Raw genomic sequence first — 22,641 nt, 5'->3', positions numbered from 1 at the left:
ACTCCTTCAAAGCCATCAACATCTTCTGTTCCCAAGACAGTGAGGGCTCTCACATTACCATCAGCTGGAGGCAGTGGGTGGGTGTCAGCTCTTCTAAATGTGGATGGAGCCTCAGGTAGCATCCCAGCAGGCTAAGTTCACCTCACCTGTATAGCATTCCTCTGCATCTTTGAGTATCAGCACCAAGTACCTTCCCCTGATGTGGAGAAGGTAGGAAGGCAGTAGGCACAACAGAAATATAATGGACAATAGAGGACAACAGCCAAGAAAATGGGGTCCAAAACACGGTCACATCCATACATCTGGTCCTGCCAACATTGACCTCCTTCAAATAGTCAGAAGCCCCAAATTTGGAGGCAAGCACAGTTCAAAACTATTCCCTCCTGACCTCCCTTCTGTTTTTTGGTACTGCTTGATGACAAAAGAAGGGAAAATAATCACATTTAGACAAGGTAATACAGGACAACTAACTCACGCAAAACGTTGCAGCCTGGATGGTAGCCCACACACTTTAGAGATTAGCTGAATCTCTGAAATGCAATTTGAGTAACTTTCTTTGATGTGCCATCTGGTGAATCATTTACTGGGAATGTCTTAATCACATCAAAGGCATCTATCAATGCACATGGATTTTCTCAGTATTTAGGACTCTGCCTGTATGTTGCACTCAAGGAACAGATATATTAGTACAGAATTAAACTTTACCACAGTGCTTTCTCCCACAGTAATAAAAAAACCCCTGCAGCGTATTACCACTACGGCCTCAAGCATTAGTTTTTAGAAGAGCAATATTTCACTATTACCTCAAAAGGGCTGCTACTCCACAATCAGCCTTGCTCGTGTTTCCAAAAATTTGCAAAAATAGACACATATCTGTGGTATTAAAAAAAAAGCTTAGAAGGATATTCCGCTATTGAGGGGACCCATTGGCAGCATGCTTTAACATCAGTTATATTGCTGTAGATTTAGACTAGATATAAGGAAGAAATTTTTGACAATGAGGGTGGTGAAACACAGGAACAGGTTGCCCAAAGAGGTGGTAAATGTCCCCTCCCTGGAAACACTCAAGGTCAGGCTGGACGGGGGCTCTGAGTAACCTGGTCTAGTTGAAGATGTCCCTGCCCATGGCAGGGGGGTTGGACCAGATGACCTTTAAAGGTCCCTTCCAACCCAAACCATTCTATGATACTATGACATCCGTTCCTCATACTCAAAATGTAAATCCCATTACTACTGCTTCCCCCTCCCTAAATCCTGAGGCTAAATTAGGGTCGTATTTACAAAAGACCCCCACAATCTTTCTGGCTGCTAAATAGTTTTTAAAAACCACACACAACTGTATTCCCAGAAAGCAGAGGCCAGGTTATACCTATTTGCACGCGTCGGTCTCGTCTTGCTGCTTAAACGCTTTTAATTGCCTTTTCCTTGGGCACCTCCCCAACACCCCCCCCCAGCTCACTGCTAACAGGACCCCCGCAAGCCCCCACAGGTGCCCAAGGCGAGCGGGGACAGGAGGCGGCCCCCCGGGACGGGAATCACCCCGGCTCCCGGACCCATTCGGCCTCACCGGGCGCTGAGTCCGTGCCCCCCGGCCTGGTCCCAGAGCCCCCGGCCGCCCCAGAGCCCCCGGCCGCCCGCGGGGCAGGGCAGCGCGGCCGCTCCCCGCCCCGCCCCGCCGCCCCGCCCCGCGGCAGCGGCCGGGCGGCGAGAGCGCGTGGCGGCGGCGCCGCGCTCGGCCTGATTTACGGCTCTGCTGAAAACGGCTCCCGCGCCGCCGCCGCCCCGCCACCGCCACCGGCACCACCACCAGCAACAAGTCGGGTGAGTGCGGCGGCGGGGGGGCGGCGACCTTGCGGCCGGCTGAGGCCCGCGCCGAGCCGGGGCCCGGCCCCGCTCCGCTCCGCCCCGCCCCGGCAAGGCCCGGGCGGCGGCCGAGGCGAGCGGAGCCGTGCCGTGCCGCGCCGCGCCGCCGGGGCCCTGCGGCTGGCCGTGCCGGGTGGGTGCCTCCCGGGGCGCCGGGCGGAGATGGCGCGATACCCCTGAAGAATCACCGGGAAAGTTTCCCAAGTTTCCCGGCGGGCCTGCCGGGCTGCCCCGGCCCCGGGCGGGCGCGGACGCGGGCTGTCTCCTCCCAGCCGGGGCCCGGCGAGGAATGCAACAGACGGCCCGGGATGAAGGCAGGCACCCCTGGCAGGAGCCGCTCGGCAGCGTCAGCCTCCCGTTCCGCTGCCCGCGATGCGGCGACCACACCAGGTTCAGGAGCCTCTCCTCCCTGCGGGTGCACCTGGAGTACAGCCACAGCTACGAGGAGAGAAGCCTCCTGCCCAAGAGCAGCCTCTTCTCGCCCCTGAAAGACGCGGAGCTCATCTCCCCGCCGGAGCCCGCGACCCAGGGCGGCAGCCTGGGGAGCCCCGCCGGCGCCGCGCAGCAGAAAGGGTCCTTCCTCAGTTTCTGTGATGCGTCCTGCCAGAGCGCGAAGCGCGGGCAGCCGCTGGAGGTGGAGGCTGAGCGGCCCGTCTCCTACATTGCAAACTATGTGCCGGCCGACTCCCCCGGCGAGCAGATTGCTAAAGCCGGCCTGCCGGCCCCTGACTCCAAAGCCTCCTTCGAGGCGCACGTCAGAGAAAAGTTTAACAGGATGGTAGAGGCCGTCGACCAGACGATTGAGAAGCGAATCGACAAGCTTACCAGAGAGCTGGCCCAGAAGACGGCGGAGCTGCTGGAGGTGCGGGCGGCTTTTGTGCAGCTGTCCCAGAAGAAGCAGGAGGTGCAGCGGCGGGAGCGGGCCCTGAGCAGGCAGGTGGACGTGGCGGTGGAGATGATCGCAGCCTTGAAGCAGCGGCTCACCGAGTCCGAGGAGGAGCTTCACCGGAAAGAGGAGTAAGTGGGGAGGCGAGAGCCGACGGCTTTGCGCGGGCCGGCCAGCACCTGTGCGGGGGAAAGCCCCTGGGGGAGAAGGGAGGGGATGGTTCGCTTGCTCACTGATTATGGACGGGCCTGGTGCTCACCAGCTCCTCATCACTGTATTTCTAGAGTTGCAGCCCGTGTGACCATGTCCCCTGCCTGGTGGGGGACAGCTCCCCAAGCAGGTGGCTTTCACACTTAACTTTCATGCTCTCTAATGCCTGTGTTGTGTCCCTGGTTTCATGGGGGACAAGTAGCAGCTATCGTCAGCATGTAATCTGATTTACACTGGCACTTCTAATCTGTTATCTTTTTAAGAAGAGATAGGTGGACAAGTGCTGGAGGAAGTATGGAAGAATACCAAATAGCACCTTGTCCCTGAAGCCATCCCACCATGGTCAGCAGGCTGCCTGTGGAGTGGGATGGTCTCCCGTGCAGTGGCAAAGCTGTACTGGAGACAGTGCCGAAAAGGCCACGTCCAAGTAGGTGTTTTAGGGTGGACACAGAACTGTGAGACTGGAATCACTTATATGGGAATGGGAAGCAGATGCCAGAGTTGTTCTGACTAACCTAGGCCATCTAAAAATATGTTTGTGATGCATCCATTAAAAATGTAGTGATAGCTGATATATTATTTATACGTGAACTACTTAGTTTATTCAGCACTTGCTGAAACCTTTCAGGCTTTTTGGAGCAACACAACTTATTTTAGAGGAATGCAAATAAAGAGCCTTGGTAATGCTTCTAAACCAATTTATCAGCTTACAAAGAGAAGATGAGAAGTGCTAGTTGCCATGACGCTGATCTTAGAAGAAATAAGGAAGGTGGTGTAGGAGTTCAGTGTAGGAAGTTTGGAGGGCTTTCATCATTCCTTCCTGTAGTCTAAGGACTAGAAAGAAGAGATGATGATGGCTTCTGTATCGGTAGGAGTCATCTGTCGTGAAGCAGTGCAATAGATTTCCCAGAAGAGGAGACAGCAAAGGTGGTGGGACTTGAGCCTCTGGAGTGTGTATCTTCCTTGAAGGGATATTCAATGGAACCTATGATTTTTGAAGTATCAGGTGACCCTCATGGAAGAGAAGATTGAAGGACTCAAGATGAAGCTAAAGATAATAGTGGAACTGAGGCAGGTTTGAAAGTATGCTGGAAGAAGGCCACGAAGATAACACAGTTTGAAGCAGTTTTGGTAGTATCATCTAGCCAAGCTCCCCTTATGGGCTCTTTCACAGTGTGATTCATTCTACTTGTCCTAGAAGAGTATCTGGGGGGGGGTGTTGCTCTGTGGAGGTCCTTACTCCCTCTGCAGACTAGAGGGGATCCTCAGGTAGGCAGCCATCTTAGGCTAGATGCTGAACTTCTGATATCTGAGGTTAAGTGGTATGACTCTTACCCCAAACTAAATGCAGAATGTGTTTTTAAAACTCAAGGCTTGAGATCCACAGGAAGAACATGACTGTCAGGAGAAAGCAGAGCCATTCAGTGGATCAAAACCAGAGTTCTGCAGTGCTTCAGAAGAATAAAAGAGCTTGTGGAAAAAGAGGAAGGGGTGAATAGAGTTACCTGGGTCAAAAGATATGGGTATGATGGGGGCGGATGGCAAAGGACACTGATCTGTGAAAAGAACGAGACAACAAAAGTTGTGATTTTTAACCATGTTAGGAATAGGCATGAGGAAGAGGCTGCTTGCCTCCTTGGCAGATTGCTTACTAGCAGCAGTGGTAGGCTGTGCTTCTGAGACCAGAAAACACTGAACACAGAATGAGAGAAGTGGGGAAACGCTGTCCTTCACACTAGGACATTGCCAGGCTCAGGAAAGGGGCAGGAGCTCAGATGATTGCTGTTATAATTCTAGCCATTTCTAAAGGGGGAGGGTGAATGCGTAAGTAGATGAGGAGGTAGCTCCGAAGTTGGTGTTACAGGAAAGACTGAAGGTTGACTACTAAGAAACACTAACCAAAAGAGGCAGCTGCACACAAGACTTCACCTGAGTACCCAGGGTATTGCTCTTCTAGGATTACTGCTAGTTTGCTTCAGCTTTCAATAAAGAAGATTAAAAAAACTTGGAAGCGAAAGCAGCGATAGGAATGAGTGAATAGAGAGTACACAGTGGCGTGTTAATTTCTAAAGGTGAATGGGCCTAATGTATGCTAGCGGATGGGATGAAAGAGTATCAGCTCAGAGTACCAAGGGGGGAAGAGGGGAGTCATAATACATTCTTGCATGTGCCCATGCCTAGCCCCATAGCATTCCTTCTTAGAAGTCACAGTGAAGGTACTCTGAGGAGCCTGGGAGGGTAGGCAGGGTGTAAGAATAGGCAGAGTTCACCTAGGGAAAACTGAAAATACGTTGGTTTTTTCTTGTTCCTGCTGGTTCCTGCATTTCCCATCTTGGGGCATAACAAGGGATAGTGCCATAGAAAAATCCACTGTGTGGCTTTCGAGTTCAAAGGTCATTGTGTAATTAGCAAATAGAGAAGGAAGGTAGGTATTAACAATGCTTTGTAAAAGTAGGACTAGTACTTCTAAGGGCAGCTTTTCAGACTAGTACCTCTAAAAATGCCTGGGACACTTAGCTTTACACCAGCAGCAGGGAGGCATTGGATGGCAAGCTCTAGTACAGGGGAGAAGAAAGGATGTTCATGACTTTGGTAACAACAGTGTCACTTGTCTGTTTTTTCTCATGGACTGTTGGTAAATTCTGAGACCTGTCTACATATCCAGTCCTTTGTGTGTACAAAAACTTACTTGGTGTGCTGAAAAGACTTTCTCCTTCAAAAAAGGAGGATCTCAACTTTGGCTTTGATTTCTGGAAGAAGTCCAGATGATTAGAAAGTCAAACAAGACTGCTTAATGGAAATTGCAGAAGCAGGAGTTCTCACTGCAGATTGTGGAAAGTCAAAGGCAGCCCTTAGGGACTGCTTTGATACTTGCTGACCTTCAGAAATAAATGCTTTCATCAGTTTCTTTGGACTTTTTTTTTCATAAGCAATCTTGTGAATATGGATAACTTCTTCCAAAACCAGCACTGATAATGAACCACTGTAGCTGAAAATTTGTTCCTCTTTCCAGGAGGAAGAAGAAAATACCACCTCCCCTGAAACACCTCCTTATCCTATTTTTAAGGAAGTAAAGGAAACCAGTCTTCCTTTGGTCTCTGCCATCAGAGATCATGGAATATGGTGCATGTGAAAGCAAGAAAGGGTTTATAATCAATATGCACTTCTAGATCTCAAAGAGACTGAAGTATGGCTACTCTAGATCAGTTTGAGGATAAAAAAACCCCAACCAAACAAAAAAACCCCAACAAACCAACCCCCGAAAAATAACCCCCCAAACTATCCAAAAGAGAGGAGGGGGGGTGTGGAAATTCTAGTCCAAATCTTAGATAAGGTCACCAAAACTCATTTGGAGGCTCTTCTAAAGAAGAAGCTGAAACCTTTTACGGGGATACCTTCAAGTAAATATTGAAAAATAACAATGTTCTGGTAAGTTGCAGTTGTTTATACTGGGCCCATATTTGAGTATTCCTTCATGTCCACCTACTCTCAGTATCTTATATAAATGGACAATCACTATCAGTGACCAAATTACTCCATAATACTGAATTTAACAATGCAGTATATTTTAATCTTTATAAAATGTGTCCAGATAAGTCAAAGACCTATCTAGGCTGTTAGGCTGGGCCTGCTTCTACATGTAAGAATGAGAGAATTAACCAGATACGGAAGATGGAAGAGGATGTATTTGTGGGTTTAACCATCACTCCTGACCTATAAATTGGCTATGGGGAAAAAAAATAAAGTTGGGATTTAAGAAACTTCTTCTTTAGAAGGGTATATAAGAAGAGGACAGAAAGTAACAGTGTAATTGCACTTTGGGCAATGGCTCTGACTTTGGATCTGGTTGTGAAGTCAAATAGGAAAGCTAAAGGAAAGCAAAAATGTGCGTTAGCAAGAATAATTTGGCTAGGAAGCCCCAAGAAGGCTTAGGGAGGAGAGATCAAAATTCTTTGTTTAAACACCTGGATTTTCTGAATAAGGAGACAGAGCTCTTCTATGCCTCACATACTTTCCTTTGTGCCCAGCAAAGGCAGACATTGCACTGCTGTGACTCTGGCAGTCCCCATCAGAGGCAATAGACCTGAGTCACTTTGAGTTGATAGAATTTCATTTCTACCTCCCCTCTGTTCTACCTTAAAAGCCCCTGTGTCCTGAGCCTTTGCCTGGACCAAGCATGTGAGAGAGGTACATAAAAACTGTGATCCACCAAGTGGCCACATTGTCAGAAGCTGGTTTCTCTGATGTGTTCTCCAAAGCAAGCAGCAAGTCTGTATGCTTCATAACTCTATAGGGAGCAAATTCTTCTGAATTACATTGTTGTTGCTAATCAAAGCACTAATTTCAAATGACAGGACTGTGAAGTTTTACTGTTGACCTCTCATTTTGATGAGAGGTAGGAGTGTTGGTTTAGGCCACCAGCAGGCACAGGGTTGCCCATTTGAAGAGTCTGTACAGTCAGTAAGGTTATTTCTGTAGACTTGTCAGTTGATTATTTTTTGTTGTTTTAAATAATGCCTATAGCAGTCCAACAAAGGCAGCGATAAAGTGAAGATGTCTTTTTAGGTAATTTTATTTTTGTTCCCTTACAAAAATGGCTGTGGTAACAGGCACATGGGTACATGCTGTTATAATAGTGTGATGCCCTTGCAGAGATGAACTGTGTTGAGGAGTAGGACAGATGAAGATACCACACTAACTATACTAATACATAGTTGAAGTAGAATTACTCACAGAATTAAGCACAGAAAAGTCTTACAGCAGTCACTCCTGTGTCACTTATTCTCATATTTAGAAAGGCCAAAGGTTTTTTTTTAATATCTGGGGGGAAAAAAGGAAAACTGGATGTTCTAGAGAAGCCAGCACAGCTACTAAAGACAGGTCCCCATTCACCAACCTGCCTCAGTTGGGCCCTGGACAGTTTTGATGAATGATGGCTACAGGGTCAAGCTTTCAGCAGAGTTGCTGAGCAAAGGAATGATTTAATTAGAAAATGTGCCCTGAAAGGGATTATTCAATGTTTGATGAAGGAGAATGCAACTTAGAGTGAGTACTGTGATCTTTAAGATAACACAGAAGCCTGCCCAAAGGGAATAAGATTGTGTTGAATAAGATATCAAGAAAACCATTGAAACTAAAAACAGCTATGAATTTAACTTCTGGGACACAGAGACTTGTTTCTGGAAGTTATGTAAGAAAATGAAACTGGTAAGTTTGATTTTCAGTAAGTCTGAACAGGGTAAGCATTTGAAGTTACGGTCTGCAACTGAAAGCTACCTTCGATGATGACTTAAACAGTTTCGCTTTGTCTCCTAATTATAGGGTAAGAGCATTAATGTATGTTGCCGTATCTCTTAACAGTAATTTCTTTAACCAGGCTAATGAATTTGTTTTGAGACTGTCTGGTCATGCCTCTACTCTGGCATAGCCTGAAATGCAAGGGCTATTTCATAATAGCTGTGGTGGGGAGTAATTATTCTTGCCAGTGGCTTCACCTTAAATTTGCAATTAATGGAATTATCTGTGCAAGTAGCATCTCAACAATTTAAGAGTAGGCTTTTAGAGATCACTGCAATTTATGCTTTAAAACAACAGTTTTCCTTAAATACAAATTCCAGTTGTACAGCAAAACAGTTTTGATTTTGCTGGAAGTAGAATACGACTACAACTACACGTTGTTCTTCCACCTTCGGTTTCAGGTGCTCCCGTTCCCTCTTCCCCATTTCCTTTCATCTTCCCACTCGAGTTATTACTACCCCCCCAGCTGCCTTGGTTCGAGCGTAGCATGACCATCCCACAGAACGGCTCTGTGAAATAAAGCATTTTAATCTTCACAGTGTCACCCCTGTAAGTTCAGGGCTCAGATCTAGAGCACAGCCCACTGAATGGGTGCAACTGGTAGGACAAAAAACTTTCTGAGGGGAGGAGGTGTGAACCTCTTAAATTGAGTGTGCTGATAGTGGTATAGGAATGTGAAACCACAACCTAATGAATAACAGATAACAGCCTTCAGGCAATAACACCAGTGGATGATAGATGAGGTCAGTGGTATTAATTCTTAATGAATGTACATATTTTAAAAATTTTCATGAATATATCACGTGTGAAATTTTCACAAGTAAATCACTACTACTTCCTACTGTAGTAGGAATTTTCCCATCTTCAGGTAAAATAATATAAGTGTTTGGTTTTCTGCTGATTTTAGGCAGAGTTATTCCAAATACAATTCTCTAAAGGGATTTGATGCTTGGGTGCAGAATCTGCATAAAGCTTCATGCTTGTCTCCACCTACAGAGCAGTTGTAGTTGCTGTAAATAGTCCTGGGACCAGTATTATGCATCTGTAGGAGGGCTTGCTCGCAATGCGAGAAATCATTAGCCCTTCTTGTCAGTTGTTAAGGAGCATTCAAATACTAAGGGTATCTGCAGCGTCCACATGTCAGCAACTGCTCTGGTAAACAAGAACTGCAGCTCACTAGTCCTGGAAGGAGCACTGTATAATCTAGTGGTAGAGGCAGAAGAATAAATGTCACCTAGTCAGTCTATGATTTATAACTTTATTTACCACATCATGCTGTTTCATGACCACAACCTCCATAAAGAAGGTTTCAGGGTAAATTTCAAGGTGGGCTATCTGCAGTTTTTCTGTGAGGGCAGCTAGGCTGAAGTTGGAATGCAAAACACCAAACTAGTTAAATCTGGTTAACTAAACAGCTTAACTCCCTGGCAGTCAGATTAAAATAAAAGCTTTGGCAGCAAGTCTTTCTTGCCTACAGCGAGTCCTTCCCTCTGCACTTTTTTTTTCAGCTGAGCACCTCTGAGTTGCCTGCTGCACTGCAATAAATTTTCCCCAGACTCCTCTGGCTCTGGGAAGAGCTCTTCTCACGCAGTCTGGCAGTACAGGCACCTCCTGCCTTGGACACCTTGGACACCTCCCAGGTTGCATCCCCCTTGTCTTTCCCTCCTGCTTGCCTCACCCTGTCGCCACAAACTGCTGGCAGTTCGATGTGCCCTCTGGGCAGCAGCAGCAATGGTCCCTCCTCCTGAAAGGTTTTGTCTGACAAGAGCATCCAAGACAAAGCAAGAAACCCACCTTTCTCCCCGATGCCCAGTCACAGCCCTCTAACAAAATGTTTTGCTATACAACATACCTTAATACTAGTATAGTAAACTATGAGCAAACAGATGAGATCGCTCTGCTATCTGTTGTAGAAATTTACAGTGATCTGAGCTGCACTGAGCATCATCTACTCCACTCAGAAAATTTAGAGGCAGGATCTAGAGCTTGCAGTGCTACAGCAAGTGCCAGGGTGCAGCTGAGCAAGAACGGGCAGGACGCTGCAGGCTGATGGGCAGAGAGGAAACGGAGGAGCAGAGCAGAGTGGGAAAGAGATGATGCTGAGAGCAGAGGAGTTCACAAGAGGAGTTAATAACTCCTTAATAACCATTTCTCAATATAGCAGCAGTGCTCCAGATGTAGAATAGTCGGCGCAGGGTAGCAGAGACCTCTCATTAGAAAGGGCAATGTTTCAGGTCTGAGCCAGGCTTTAACAAGCGATTCCTGTTTCAGGTGAGCACTGCTGACAAAGCTGTTCTGTCAAGACACAGAGCCCAGCGGGCCCGTGCTGCTGTGCTCTGGTTTATGCCTCTACCAAGTGGGCCCCACAGTATTCACAGGCTCAGCTTCCCCCTGACTTCATGAGGAGCAGCATCTGACCTCTGTGAACATCCATCTTTCCACAAGCATTAGAGCAGAGAGTAAGAGATAGAAATAGTATCACATAATCCAAAAAAACTTGGCAGAGGCCTGGAGAAATAAATTGAAAGTAAAATACAGAACATAAGCAAAAAGTCATCACAGATATCTGGAAATAGAGTTGATGGGAGAGGGTCATCACGATGGGTAAGAAAAAGTCTGGGCAAACTACAAGACACAAGAAAGGCAATTAAACAGATAAACAGCAGCTGTCGGAAGCTACACAAGTTCTTTGAACCATTTCCCTATTATTCATGGTGGGAGGAGGGTAAAAATTCTCTGGGAGCTCCCTTCAGGTCACCAAGGCATAGCCGTGGCATGGAACGAGCTCTCTGAGGAAGAGGTGTTGGAGCAAACTTATTAGCAGTCACTGCTCGGCACTTGAAGTTGCTCTTCTGAGAGATGAGAATGAAGTTGAAACAAAGAAAGTAGCTGAACTGACGGAAGTACTGCTTATCAGGATGAGGTGTATGACCCAGACCTAGTGGGTGGGTATATTCTGGCTCCCTGGCTCCTGTCTTTCTAAAGGGAATTTACAGAGTGCTGGTACCATTACAGCCCAAAGGAAAATTTTTAGATAAAAGTTATTAAAGGTAGATTCATAGCCAGAGAAAAATGATGGAAATGCTACTAGGGCTGCTAGTAACAGTTCCTACAAATAATGGCATGTATGATGCCAAGTTATCTTGAGTAATCTAGAAAGCAAGGAAAATACTAGGGAGTTTATTGACATTATGTGTCTGTTCTCCTGATAGTTATCTAAGTCTTCCAGAAAAAACACTGCTTCTCCCTGTCCCTCTTACGGCACAGCTCCCTAACAAGATATTTGTAGGAAAGGAAAATTTGTGGGTGATCTATTCATGCCGTGGTGTAGGCAATTAATGAATGCTTTTTAATTAAACCTTTGCTGAGATAATTACAAATGTTAGTATTCTTGAAACTATCACCCTTTTAAAAACTAATGCCAGGTACTCGATGTTTGTGGCCTCCCGCTGCAGTGAAACACACAAGCTGTCTGTGGCCCCAGGAGGGATGTCCTCATGGTGTCCCAGGCTGGTGGCCTCCCTGCTCCACCCAGCCTGCCCGCTGGAGGCCAGCCGCCTGGCAGGCCACGCACAGTTCTCCTTCCTGATCCAAAGGGTAAGGGATTTGGAGCTGACCTGCTGAGTTTCCATCCTTTTGAGCTTCCTTCCCGCTGTAAAAGAGGAGCCTGACAGAGTGCCAAGGGCTTCAGATTGCTCCTACGCTAACACAAAACCGGAGTGGCATCGTGAAATCAAAGAAGTTACAATGCTGTAAGTGCGGTGAGAATAAAGCCCTAAAATTGTCCTTAATAAGTTTAGATTGGCTTCTTCCTAAGCATTCCTCAGTGGCTTTTTATTACCAGGTTGCTCTGGGCAAGCTAATAATCACAGAAACTGTACAGAGCCTTGAAATGGAATGGATTAGCTGAGCTTAACCAACAAGGTACCTCTGTTTCTTAAGCCACATTTTGTGGGTGAGTTAATATAAACTAATACTCATCCCTGTTCTTCATCCAAACAATACATGCGTGTTTTTACCGCATTCCTACCATTAGAACAGCCATGCAGAGAGCCTCTTGCTGCTGTGGTATAGAGCAGGCAGACACAGCCTGAATCCTAGATGGCAAATTTCCATAGCTGACCACTTGTGCCTAACTTTTCTTAGCGCAAAACAGCTCAGTGTTAAAACAACCTTACTGAGTTAAAGCAATTATCTACAACTATACTGAGTTAATGACATGCAGAGAAACTTTGGGTTTGTTATAGACACGCTAAGCTTTGAAAGGTTATTTCTGCTACAAGCTGTTTCCTAGTTTCTGCTTAAAATGCTTTTTCCTCAGGGGATGTATTTCTACCAAGCTATCAAGCCCTTTCTCATTTGGCAAGCATTGGTTCCCCCAACTCCCACCCCCTCAGTTTTGTACAAAGCAAAAATTAACATGGTTTCATTGGCAGAGCAAGAACTGTTTATCCAGGCATTTATTAACTGGGGAAACCCTGCATGCTCAGATTTGCCATTTTTTGTAATACCTGCTTCACTCTGTAACCAAACTCCTCCCACCCAGAAATTCCTCTGATATCAGAGGTCCAAATGGTGGCCCAATTACTGATAGTAGACTGATAGTACGCAGAGCATTTCAAAATGAGCTGTCTCAATCCAGAGCTGGGACCTTTCACAGTCAGTGGTACTGTTTCTTCCAATTGCGCTACCAGACAAGAAACATTTCTAAAGTCCTAAAACTTGCCCTTCCCACGCACATACTCCTTGGTCGGTAATCTGTGGATTATCTGTTAATCTCCCATGCTCCCACTAGCCCCAGATCATAGCACTGCACTTTGGCATACTTGCAGGATTGCAGCCAAAATGAAGTTTAATGGCTACAGTAGCTCTTTTAAGTTAGGAACCACCCCAGTAGCAACATTAAACTACCATTGTAAGTTTATGGTGAAGATAAATTTGGGGGTTCATCCATTTTTCTTCATGTTTCAGAGCTGATATTCACATGGGTAGGTAAAAAAAAAAAAAAGATAAAGTGGCTGTTGCTGTCTCCAGATACCTTGAGAGGTGATGCTTAATGACATTTCTACCCTGTGGATTATTAAGGACTCTTTCCAAGAGACCTAATAATGTGACAGAAAAACCCACACCCACTGCCCCTAAACTTAAATTCAACGTTCAGGCTTCCAGATCTTCACTGTGTCCACAAAAATCTTTAAATAGAGGTGAAGGACAGTAATTAGCCACCATTGGCTATCACCATGAAAAACAGGAAAAGGATCAGTAATTTTTTGACAGCGGTGAGACCAGGGCCCTTCCTATTATTTAAATGTGGCTTCTTTGCAATGTTTCCATCTTGCAGAGAAGTTGTTACTTTCAACCACTTCCTGGAAGAAGCAGCAGAAAAAGAAGTGCGGGGAAAAGCCAGGCTCCAGCGCTTCATTGAGAACCTGTTGCAGCGTGTGGATCTGGCAGAAAGGCAGCTAGAATATTACCAAAATCAGCAGATGGTCTGCAACCACACCGACGTCAGCGAGCATGTGGTAAGCCAGCAAAGTCCTTCCCTGCATTGTCACCCACCACCAGAGGGAAAGTACTTGAGTTTGAATATGGGTTGGCTCAGTAGGTCAGGCTAATTGCTACTCCATACAGATCTGAATTTGTAAAATGTTTCTTTAGATGTGTTTTATTTATGTTTTAAACTGCCCCTTCACATGAGTGAAAGGAGCAGGGAGTGCAAGAGCGGCAATAGCCAAAGATGGCAAAGGGAGAGCAGAGAATAATGAAATATTTGCCAGATATTTAACTTTTTTTCCAGCTTTGGCTGGAAAATTTAATTTTTTTTCCAGCTGCTGTTACCTCTGCAACAAACACTTTCCTTTATGTCACTTAGTGACTTGCCAGTTTTTTGGAGATCTCTAAAGATTTTCAGGAAAGATGTGGATGCCTAAAGAGGACATGTCAGCCTGCTGGCAAATTGGCTTGCTTTCTGTAGTTACCTATCACAGGACTTTTCGAAATGGTGAATGGATTCCCACAGGCCTGTCCTGCACAGATTAGAAACCAAAGCTGTCTGAACCTTGTTTTTTAAAATACATTATTTGTTTAAAAGCCCTTGTTATTAATACTTAAACTCAGTATTTTCTCTACAATGCATTACATTTATATGGCAAGTTTTAGGTGCATGACTTCCAAAGAACATTTCTGTTTAAATTACTACCCCATGCTGCCTCTGCTAAGTAATTGCTCAACCTGGGATGTGAGAGGAAAGGCATTTGATCATGCACAGCACTGAACAGGTATGCAGTGGTGGAAAGCAAAGGTTCCCATAGCCACTTGGAAGACAAAGACCTGAATAAATGTAGATGTGCTAAAATCTAGTGCAGGACATCTCAAACAGTGTCTGTGAAACACAGGGGGGACTGTAAAGATGGGCCTCAGTATTAAATCATCTCCCCTGCTCTTGATATGTTTACCGGATCCCTGGCTCAGCAGTGTCCCTTGGGGAAGGCACTAATTTTTGAGGCAGCTGCCCTGCTTTCTGAGTGACTTCAGCATTCCTCTAAAGTCATCCATCCAAATACTGACCAGCCTGACCTTCAGGAGGTAATTACAGAAAAGCACACCATGAGATGGCTCCAGACTCCATCCAAGACAGATGACAAGCAGAGTTAGGCTGGGCAAAAATCCATCTGCAAAGTGTGGACAATACCAGGGACAGAGGGAACATTTACAAGAACATAATCATTTTCAGATGCCAGATCTGACTTGCTTGGCTCAGTGACTTCATTAAATGATATTCAAAGGCTCAGTCCAGTAGCACTGATGGGAGATCAGTACAAAGAACCGATTTAGTACCCAGACCGATTTAAGCTGAGCTGGCATTAAACACCTCCTTTTCTGACCCCCACTAAAAGAGGGACTAGACAAAGTGTTTCCACACTGTGAACCAAACTGCTGTAAAAAATCAAGTCATGCAAAGTTGTGCTGGCACTGAGGCTGTGCTGTCCCTAGCTGTTCTCAGGATTTGGGGTGGGAAGGGACAGAAATGCTTGTGTTCTCGCCCTCCACCCTTCAGTGCTGCTGTAGTCAGAGCCAAGGGCTTGTAGCTGGAGTTTTCTGTCCGCTTGTGTAAAGGAAATGTATCACTGCAAAATTAAAGGCTCTGCGAGAAAGTTAATTTAATACAGCTTATTCAAGCAGTGTCCCTTATTAATTATCTTGAACACAATAATTACTTCTCATTGTATCCATACAGTTTAATCTAATGTGAAAGATCTCTGTTCAGCCCACACTTCTTTAGCAATTTACTTTGATTATGGTTACGATAAAAATAATGGGGAAAAAATCCAACCACTAACAATTCACATGTTATGAATTTTAAAAACATGTAATAAGATGGAGGAATAATAATCTGTAAAAGTTTTTTTTTTTCAGCTTCTTTCATGACTGTTCTAGTTTTAACAGCAGCTAGCTGAGAATAGAAATACGGTTTTGAAGACTACATATATTTTATGCCTGTACTTTAATTACTTGATAATGTAATAATATTAATAACCTGTTTCTGTTTTCTTTGCAGTTTACAGACATTTCATTAAATAAGAAACCCAGATGCCTGTATGTCTATATTTTTATTTTTCTCTTACTTAAATACACTAACTTGACGTGCTTACATTTCTGCTTTTGCATTTCACCTTACCCAAAAGCCTGAATCAGGTTGGGTTTGGATCAGGTTCTATACCTGAGTATGAGTTATATTTATGTCATGTAATGGAGAAAAAACAGATTTCTGCTAAATCAAAGCTAAAATCGCATATTCTTTAAAGAAAAAAAAGAAGAATCATTTTCTGTTGAATGAATGACTCCTTCCTGCTGACTGTAATAGCCTACTGCAAAGCTACAGTAGTTGAATCTCTTCAGCAAACACAGGCCAAGTTTCAGCTGAAAATATCTTTAATGTTCTGTAGGTAGGAGAGAGACAGTTGTCATTTCCTAACTGACAGTAACACTGTTGACTTAAAAATCACTTGTAAGCAAACAAGTGCCCTGACAAAGCATGGGCACTAAACATCTCGGGTTACTCAAGCAGCTGTCCTGGGAGCGGCAGAACTAACTGGGGTTGGTTTCCCATGTCTTTGTGACTTGGTCACGAGTCCCAGCGGCTGGTTCGGAGCATCACGGGTGCTGCTTGGCCAAGTGGTGGTCAGGCAGTGCATCCTTCCTCAGGGCAACCTTTCTTAGTGGGGACATGAGTTTGGGTTGTTTTCCCACTGCCATAAAATGTGTTACATCATCACAGGTCTGGGACTTATGTGTCCCTGCCAGATTTGTTTGTGTCTGACCAATGGGTTCAAGAATTACTGGAAGACTGACAGACACATGAACAGATGGATGGGCTGGCAAATAAACTAAAAGTACAATGTATAGCCTACTGGGTTGGGGGGAGGCAGCTTTTTGCTCTTTGGGTTGTTTTTGGTTTTCATGTATCTTAGTCCTAGCAGGCAACTGGCCAAGTACCCTTTTGCTGATAAGCAGTGTTTGCATTAATAATTAACAGCATGGGGCTTTAGCTTTGTTTTCTCTACTTTTTATAGCTTTTATAGCTTTTTTTTTTAACCCGTACTGATTTGAGATTCTGGAAAACTTGATTGTCCAAAGTAGATTTTGAATTGACTGTGTATACACTTTTCAAGCTTCTAGATGTCTTAAGATGATTGGAATCAAGGAAAATAGAATTAAAATATAACCAGTGAATTCAGTGACGCGGTGAGATGAGTCCTTCTACTGACAAGTCTTTGGTCTAAATATAATGCAGTTTGGTAAAACCTGTTAATTGCTGACAAATAGTGGGAGTTCAAAGGCATATATGAAATTGTTTAGAGGCTTCTGTTTAACCACTGATATACTTCTCATTTGAAAAGACACTGTCAAAACTAGAATTTAGTAGTAGCCTTTATTTGGAGTTACCAGGTTAAAAATATCCCAACTTGTCCTACGAAGCAGAGAGGATAGAGAGGATGCTCAAAGGTATAGGGAAGTTTTACTTTGCTCTGCCTGTTCTGTGGATGAATCCAGCATTTGCATTCACCACACCAGCTGTTTTTAAGAGCTCTAACTCAGCTCAGTACATAAAATGAGGTTTTAATGATATGTACCAGTTAAAAAAATCGGGAAGTATTACTACCCATCCAGAAAATTCAGTGTAATCTTAGGGGGTTTGGGGCCACTGATGGTTTACGTTTGGGATCAATGGCTGGACTTGCAAGGCCTCTGCATTGCTTCCCGTTCCTTGTCTTGAAAAATACCTGATGTTTGTGGAATGCAGCAAGAATAGGATTGTTCTTAAGTGCCTGTGGCAGTGGAGTGCATTTAGTCACATTATTTCAGTCTTTCTTCATAATGCGACAAATTAGGAATATGTTTGAGTAGGAAGTTCAGACTCTCACAGTCACTTGTGTCAAAGATCTGCCACTTTCAATGGAAAAATATTTCCCACATCTGGAGCTTGCAGCGTTGCATTTCATGTGAAACGGACCTGCATCTTCATCCATCTTAGACACCTTCTTACTCTGACTGTGAATTAGGGACAGATGTCCATCTTCTCTACCATAAATTCATTCAATTTAAATATAGTTTAGCTCTTTTAGGCAATCCCCTCTGATCATAATAACCTTGACTACCTTTGGGTTTTAATATTTTGAGAGCATCGTTCAGTGCAGCAGATGTGTGACTAACACCACCTGCAATCACCTGCAATAACGCCTGTATATGCTTTGGGAATAAACGATGTAACTTTTTCACCATAACAACATCAAGAAAAACAGAGCACTACATCTTTTAACATCAACTAAGTAATGGACTGTAACAACAGCGATAGGACAAGAGGTAATGGCCTCAAGTTGCGCCAGGAAGGTTTAGACTGGACATGAGGAAGCATTTCTTTACAGGACGGGTTGTTGGGCGTTGGAATGGGCTGCCCAGGGAGGTGGTGGATTCCCCATCCCTGGAGGGGTTTAAGAGTCGGGCTGACATAGCGCTGAGGGATATGGTGTAGTTGGGAACTGTTAGTGCTAGGTTAATGGTTGGACTGGATGATCTTCAAGGTCTTTTCCAACCTAGATGATTCTGTGATTGTGTGATTCTGTGAAACAGTGCCTAAGAAGTGATCATAGACCTTAGTGACCAACACTTGTGCATTTACACGACCTCTAGCCCCCAGCAAGGGGTCAGAGTCCAGGCCTGCACCAGGCCAGCACGGCACAGTGCCTGCAAGCTCCAGCTTGGACCTGCATGGCATTTTCCCCGCAGAACTTCCCCATAGCAAAGTCTGGTTGGCAAAGGTGCCAGCCAGGTAAAACTGTAAGGCTCGGTTCCTGTGCTGTCGACTAGCCCTCACTGCCTCCCACCAGCAAATACAGAGGCTTTCGTGACACCCGTCTGGTCTTTTAAAGAGTAGGAGAGGTCTTGCACTATAACACTTGAACAACAGCTTTTTCCAAAACTGGCTTTGTCAAGTGTACAATATTGTTTAACTCCCAGAAGAAGTAATGTGGTTTCCAGAAATAACGAGCTATGGAAAATAGCCCTACGGGAACCCTTAAGAGCTCGACTTGTACATCAGCACATCTGTTGTTCACTTCAGTCACAGTAGCTGGGCAGACATGAGCTGGTGCCTTACGTTCATAGTGCTGCTGTTACACAACATATATCTGCTGTAAAATATTTCAAGATTATGTTAAAAGGGACTGTAATGATCTTAGTTAAACTGTGGAACTCTGGTTTCAACGTAAAATTTCAGAGCAGAGGGCATGTTTTGGCCTTTGTAGCACCAGGCACCGTGTTGTCACTCCACCTGAGCTCACTGATTTCAGCAAATCCTGCTGGGCTTGAACCATCACAGAGAGAACAAAGAATTCAGCTTACTTTGGCCTTTAAGTTTTCATACCCTTCTTCCCACCAATTTCTGTATTCCCCTTTCCTCTCTCCCATTTCAAATCAAAGCCTAAAAGCAAAGCTAAAGTTTCCCTAAATGGGTGGCCAGCACAAAGGCAGAGTGTGGAGATTCCTGAGCTATTGGCCATTAGCTGCAGTTCCATGGGGCCTGGCCACAGTTCAGGGCAGCGCTGAGATCCCACCAAGAAGTTCCTACAGATTCTGCACCCACTTTTTACTGTTACTGGTGTTGTGCGGTCTTCCAAAGACCCTGTGATATTCGTACTTTGCAGAAGGTTGCCATGAACATGTGCGTCTTTAAAATCCCTGTAGATCACCAAGTTATGACAATACAGATCTCAGTAAGGTCTCAGCACTCCAAAACTGGCATGATGCTATCTGAATAAAAGTGTAGATGAACATGCATGAAGAGACCACCAGTAACACGTGTAGTGGTTCTTATAGTGAGAGATGCTTTTAAGTATTGAGAAATGTAGTTCATGTTGCAACTCTGTTTTTAACTTTCAGCCTAGTCCTGTAAAACAAGGCTATTTCTGTCTTAAGAAATGTAGGGGTTTGGGACATTTTGGGACCTATCCCTTTGCAAGATTGAGTAATAGTTATTAATAATCACTATTATTCATTTCAGGAGCCGAGGAAGTCAACACGCTTCGTATAACATCCCTGATGCAAAGCCTCATTCCTTTCAAAAAGGAAGAATCTTGTTGAAAAAAGCAAAGGATGAAAAATCCAGCTTGCAGCCAGTGAAATGCTTCTATGAACCTGTTGATTGCTCAAGAGAGATATGGAGAGCACAAAAGAAAGGTGAACCAGTCTGCTCTGCCAGGAAAGTGAGTGCAAAATCAAAGATGGGTAAAAAGGCCAAACCGCTATAGGAATGGTTTGCAATATATAGTAACGCAGGAGCTTGGCTTCAACAGAACAAATACTGAATGAAGTTAGTCATCCTACTTTTTCCTATCCATCTGGCCATGCCAAAATGTATCAGATATAATATATAGAAATATATACAGTATGGAAAATTTATATTATTTAGTAACGCCATTCCCTCTTTGGGCGCTGTAAGAGAAATGACATTTTATTCAGTTTACATGGAGGTTTTTCTATTTATTAATTTATTTATTTATAGAGCTTATTTTAAACGACTGCAGTTATCTTGCTGGGCAGTACTGTGGCTGTATATTTATTTTAGTGGCAGCATGTGGCTTGGTGATTTATTTTCCATCTGTGCTGTTGCAAGTTCAGAAGAATCCATTTAATCGGCACCTAAATATTCAGTCTTTCAGCTTAGGTAGGTATAAGATCAATGATTACCTGTTACCTGCACAGACATAGTTAGATGCAAAAGGTCTACTTGAGATGTTTGAAGGCTTTTTACAGCAGTAGATTGCTACGCTGGATTTTCTGCCATAAGTCCAGTTGGGTGCATTTCCATATTTTATTACATACATTAAACTGCTTGATCGTGCCAGCAGCCATGTTGTCTGTTGGTACAAGTTTGGGCTGCTTCGGTGTCTCAAGCACAGCTTTCAAATTCCAGAAGCTTTATGGCTTTGCCTCTGGTGTCACTTAGCAAGGAGACCCAAAGGTGATACGGCAGACCTGACAAGCACAGGCTGCACTGAGCCAGAGGAGAAATTTCAGTACCAAGTGTCAGCAGCAGGGTATCAGCTGTGGCCCAGCAAGTGAAAGGCTAAAGCAACACGTTACATTGCGTGACACAATGTGCAATGCGCGTGCTTGCTTTTAGGCATGAGAGGCCTAAAATGGCTATGATCATAACCAAAATCCTGGACGTTTTCATCTCTGAAGAATCTTTACAGGGCTGAGAGATCCCTGAATTTCAACTGAAAACCCAAGAGCAAGGAAGTTAGAAATGACTGCAGGACGGGAATGTGCGTGTTTACATTGGTTTGTGCCAATTAAAAGGATCCTTATTTATCAGAGTATTTATCAAGATGATTTTTTGTGTGTACAGTTTTTTGGTAGCATGAATCCTCATGCCATGTTTACAGATATGAACATCTTGTCAATGTTACTGATGAGACTTGTTTTCTCAAAAAAAAGAAAGGATAGGTGAGACAAGTCTGTGTAATTTATTTTTTAAATGCTTATAACAGATGTAAATTGTTTATGTGGAAGGTGATTTTTACAGTACATGTACAAAGATTTGTGAAAAATGTTTTTCATTTTTTATAACTATGACCGTAAGCAGAACTGAGTATTAAAAGACAGTGTGTCACTATGATTACTGCTGCAATAAGCACCTGAGTTGCAATATTTTTAAAGCAGATGACCAATCAGTCAGCTAGAATCAGGTAACTACAGATGTCATACATTTGTGAGTGTACAGAGCTCCCAGAAAGTAGCAGAGTGAAGAAAGAGAGTATTATTCCTCACTTTTATTTTAAATACTGTATATGGAACAATCAGATATATGTTTAAAGTTTCTCAACACTGTTTCAGTAGAAAGTCACAGTGTAAAACCAATTCAGGTATTTAGGTTGTAATGACATTTTAATACTTATTTACGTCACAAGGCCACACTTGGCCTTATGCTAGGCATTGTGTATGGTGAAAAGGAGTTGTTACATGTGTTGCATGGGCTTGGGTCAGATCATGTGTTACGACAACTTTCTTAGGCAAGCCAAAAAATAGAAACATCCTTGAGTTTTTTCTGTTGCTTCCTACATCCTTTTACAAACCTGAAAAAAAATGACCCTTTTTGAAGATAACAAAGGTGAACTTTAGAAAGATAATAAAGTAAAATATATTAATCCATTCCCTTATCCACTTGACACTGAAAGAGTATTTTTATTTTTAAATGCCTATCTACTCTGTTAGTCACCAAAGTTAAGTGCAACTACTAGTTCACAAATGAGATGTTTATTTTATTATTTATTGCGCCAAAATCTTGACTATAAGTTGTCCTTTTGGGGGAGGAAGAGAAAAAGAGAGTAAAAGAAGTTGCATGTTCTTAAACTTTTCAAAGCCTAAGTTACAGTTACTTGCTGAACAAATGCCAGGTTAGTTAATTAAAAAGAAATTGGATTGTACTGTAACCCCAGATAAAAGTTTTTAGAATATAAACATTCTAATAATAAAGATATATTTCTCAGTTACTGTGTGATTTAACTCTGTGGAATACAGTGTTTCTTACAAAAGCCTACCCAACAGCAGAGCAAAAGACAAGAAACAGCAGCCCTGCTTGGACTTCTGTTTATTCCTCAGATAAAACACCACGGCAGTGAAGTTGGGCTGTGATCTCTCAAAGCGTTACAGATTAACCTGAAGGACAGCTTCAGCATCTTGCCCACATAGCTTGTACACGCACCTGCCCCTCTCCTACTATGATCACGCTTGAAAATTATTCTTGAGATAACCCACATGGTCAGATAACCTGCCCAGAGCAGAGGCGGGGAGAGGGGAGGGAAGGGTCAGGCAAAAGAAAT

General features: G+C 44.0%; 1 protein-coding gene across 2 annotated transcripts; it reads left to right on the top strand.

Annotated features, from left to right (window-relative positions):
* Positions 1 to 1,961: 1,961 nt before the first annotated feature.
* On the top strand, positions 1,962 to 22,308 carry ZNF365 (zinc finger protein 365). 2 transcript variants are annotated; one of them, XM_074874333.1, is made up of 4 exons: positions 1,962 to 2,880; positions 13,599 to 13,779; positions 15,816 to 15,853; positions 19,818 to 22,308. In XM_074874333.1, exons 1-4 carry the CDS (start codon positions 2,153 to 2,155, stop codon positions 20,062 to 20,064), a joined length of 1,194 nt encoding a protein of 397 aa, XP_074730434.1. In that variant the 5' UTR covers positions 1,962 to 2,152; the 3' UTR covers positions 20,065 to 22,308. The 2 variants fall into 2 exon arrangements, with proteins under 2 accessions (XP_074730434.1, XP_074730435.1); XM_074874334.1 differs by lacking the exons at positions 13,599 to 13,779; positions 15,816 to 15,853.
* Positions 22,309 to 22,641: the final 333 nt, after the last annotated feature.

The sequence above is a fragment of the Strix uralensis genome, chromosome 7 (genome assembly GCF_047716275.1).
Source record: "Strix uralensis isolate ZFMK-TIS-50842 chromosome 7, bStrUra1, whole genome shotgun sequence".
In the NCBI taxonomy this organism is placed as follows: domain Eukaryota; kingdom Metazoa; phylum Chordata; class Aves; order Strigiformes; family Strigidae; genus Strix; species Strix uralensis.
This window is presented reverse-complemented; position numbering and strand designations above follow the sequence as displayed.

Coding starts and splice junctions, on each gene's coding strand:
- ZNF365 (XM_074874333.1), top strand. CDS start 2,153: ATGCAACAGACGGCCCGGGATGAAGGCAGGCACCCCTGGCAGGAGCCG. Junction 2,881..13,598: donor GAGCTTCACCGGAAAGAGGA/GTAAGTGGGGAG, acceptor TCCATCTTGCAG/AGAAGTTGTTACTTTCAACC. Junction 15,854..19,817: donor AATAAGAAACCCAGATGCCT/GTATGTCTATAT, acceptor TATTCATTTCAG/GAGCCGAGGAAGTCAACACG.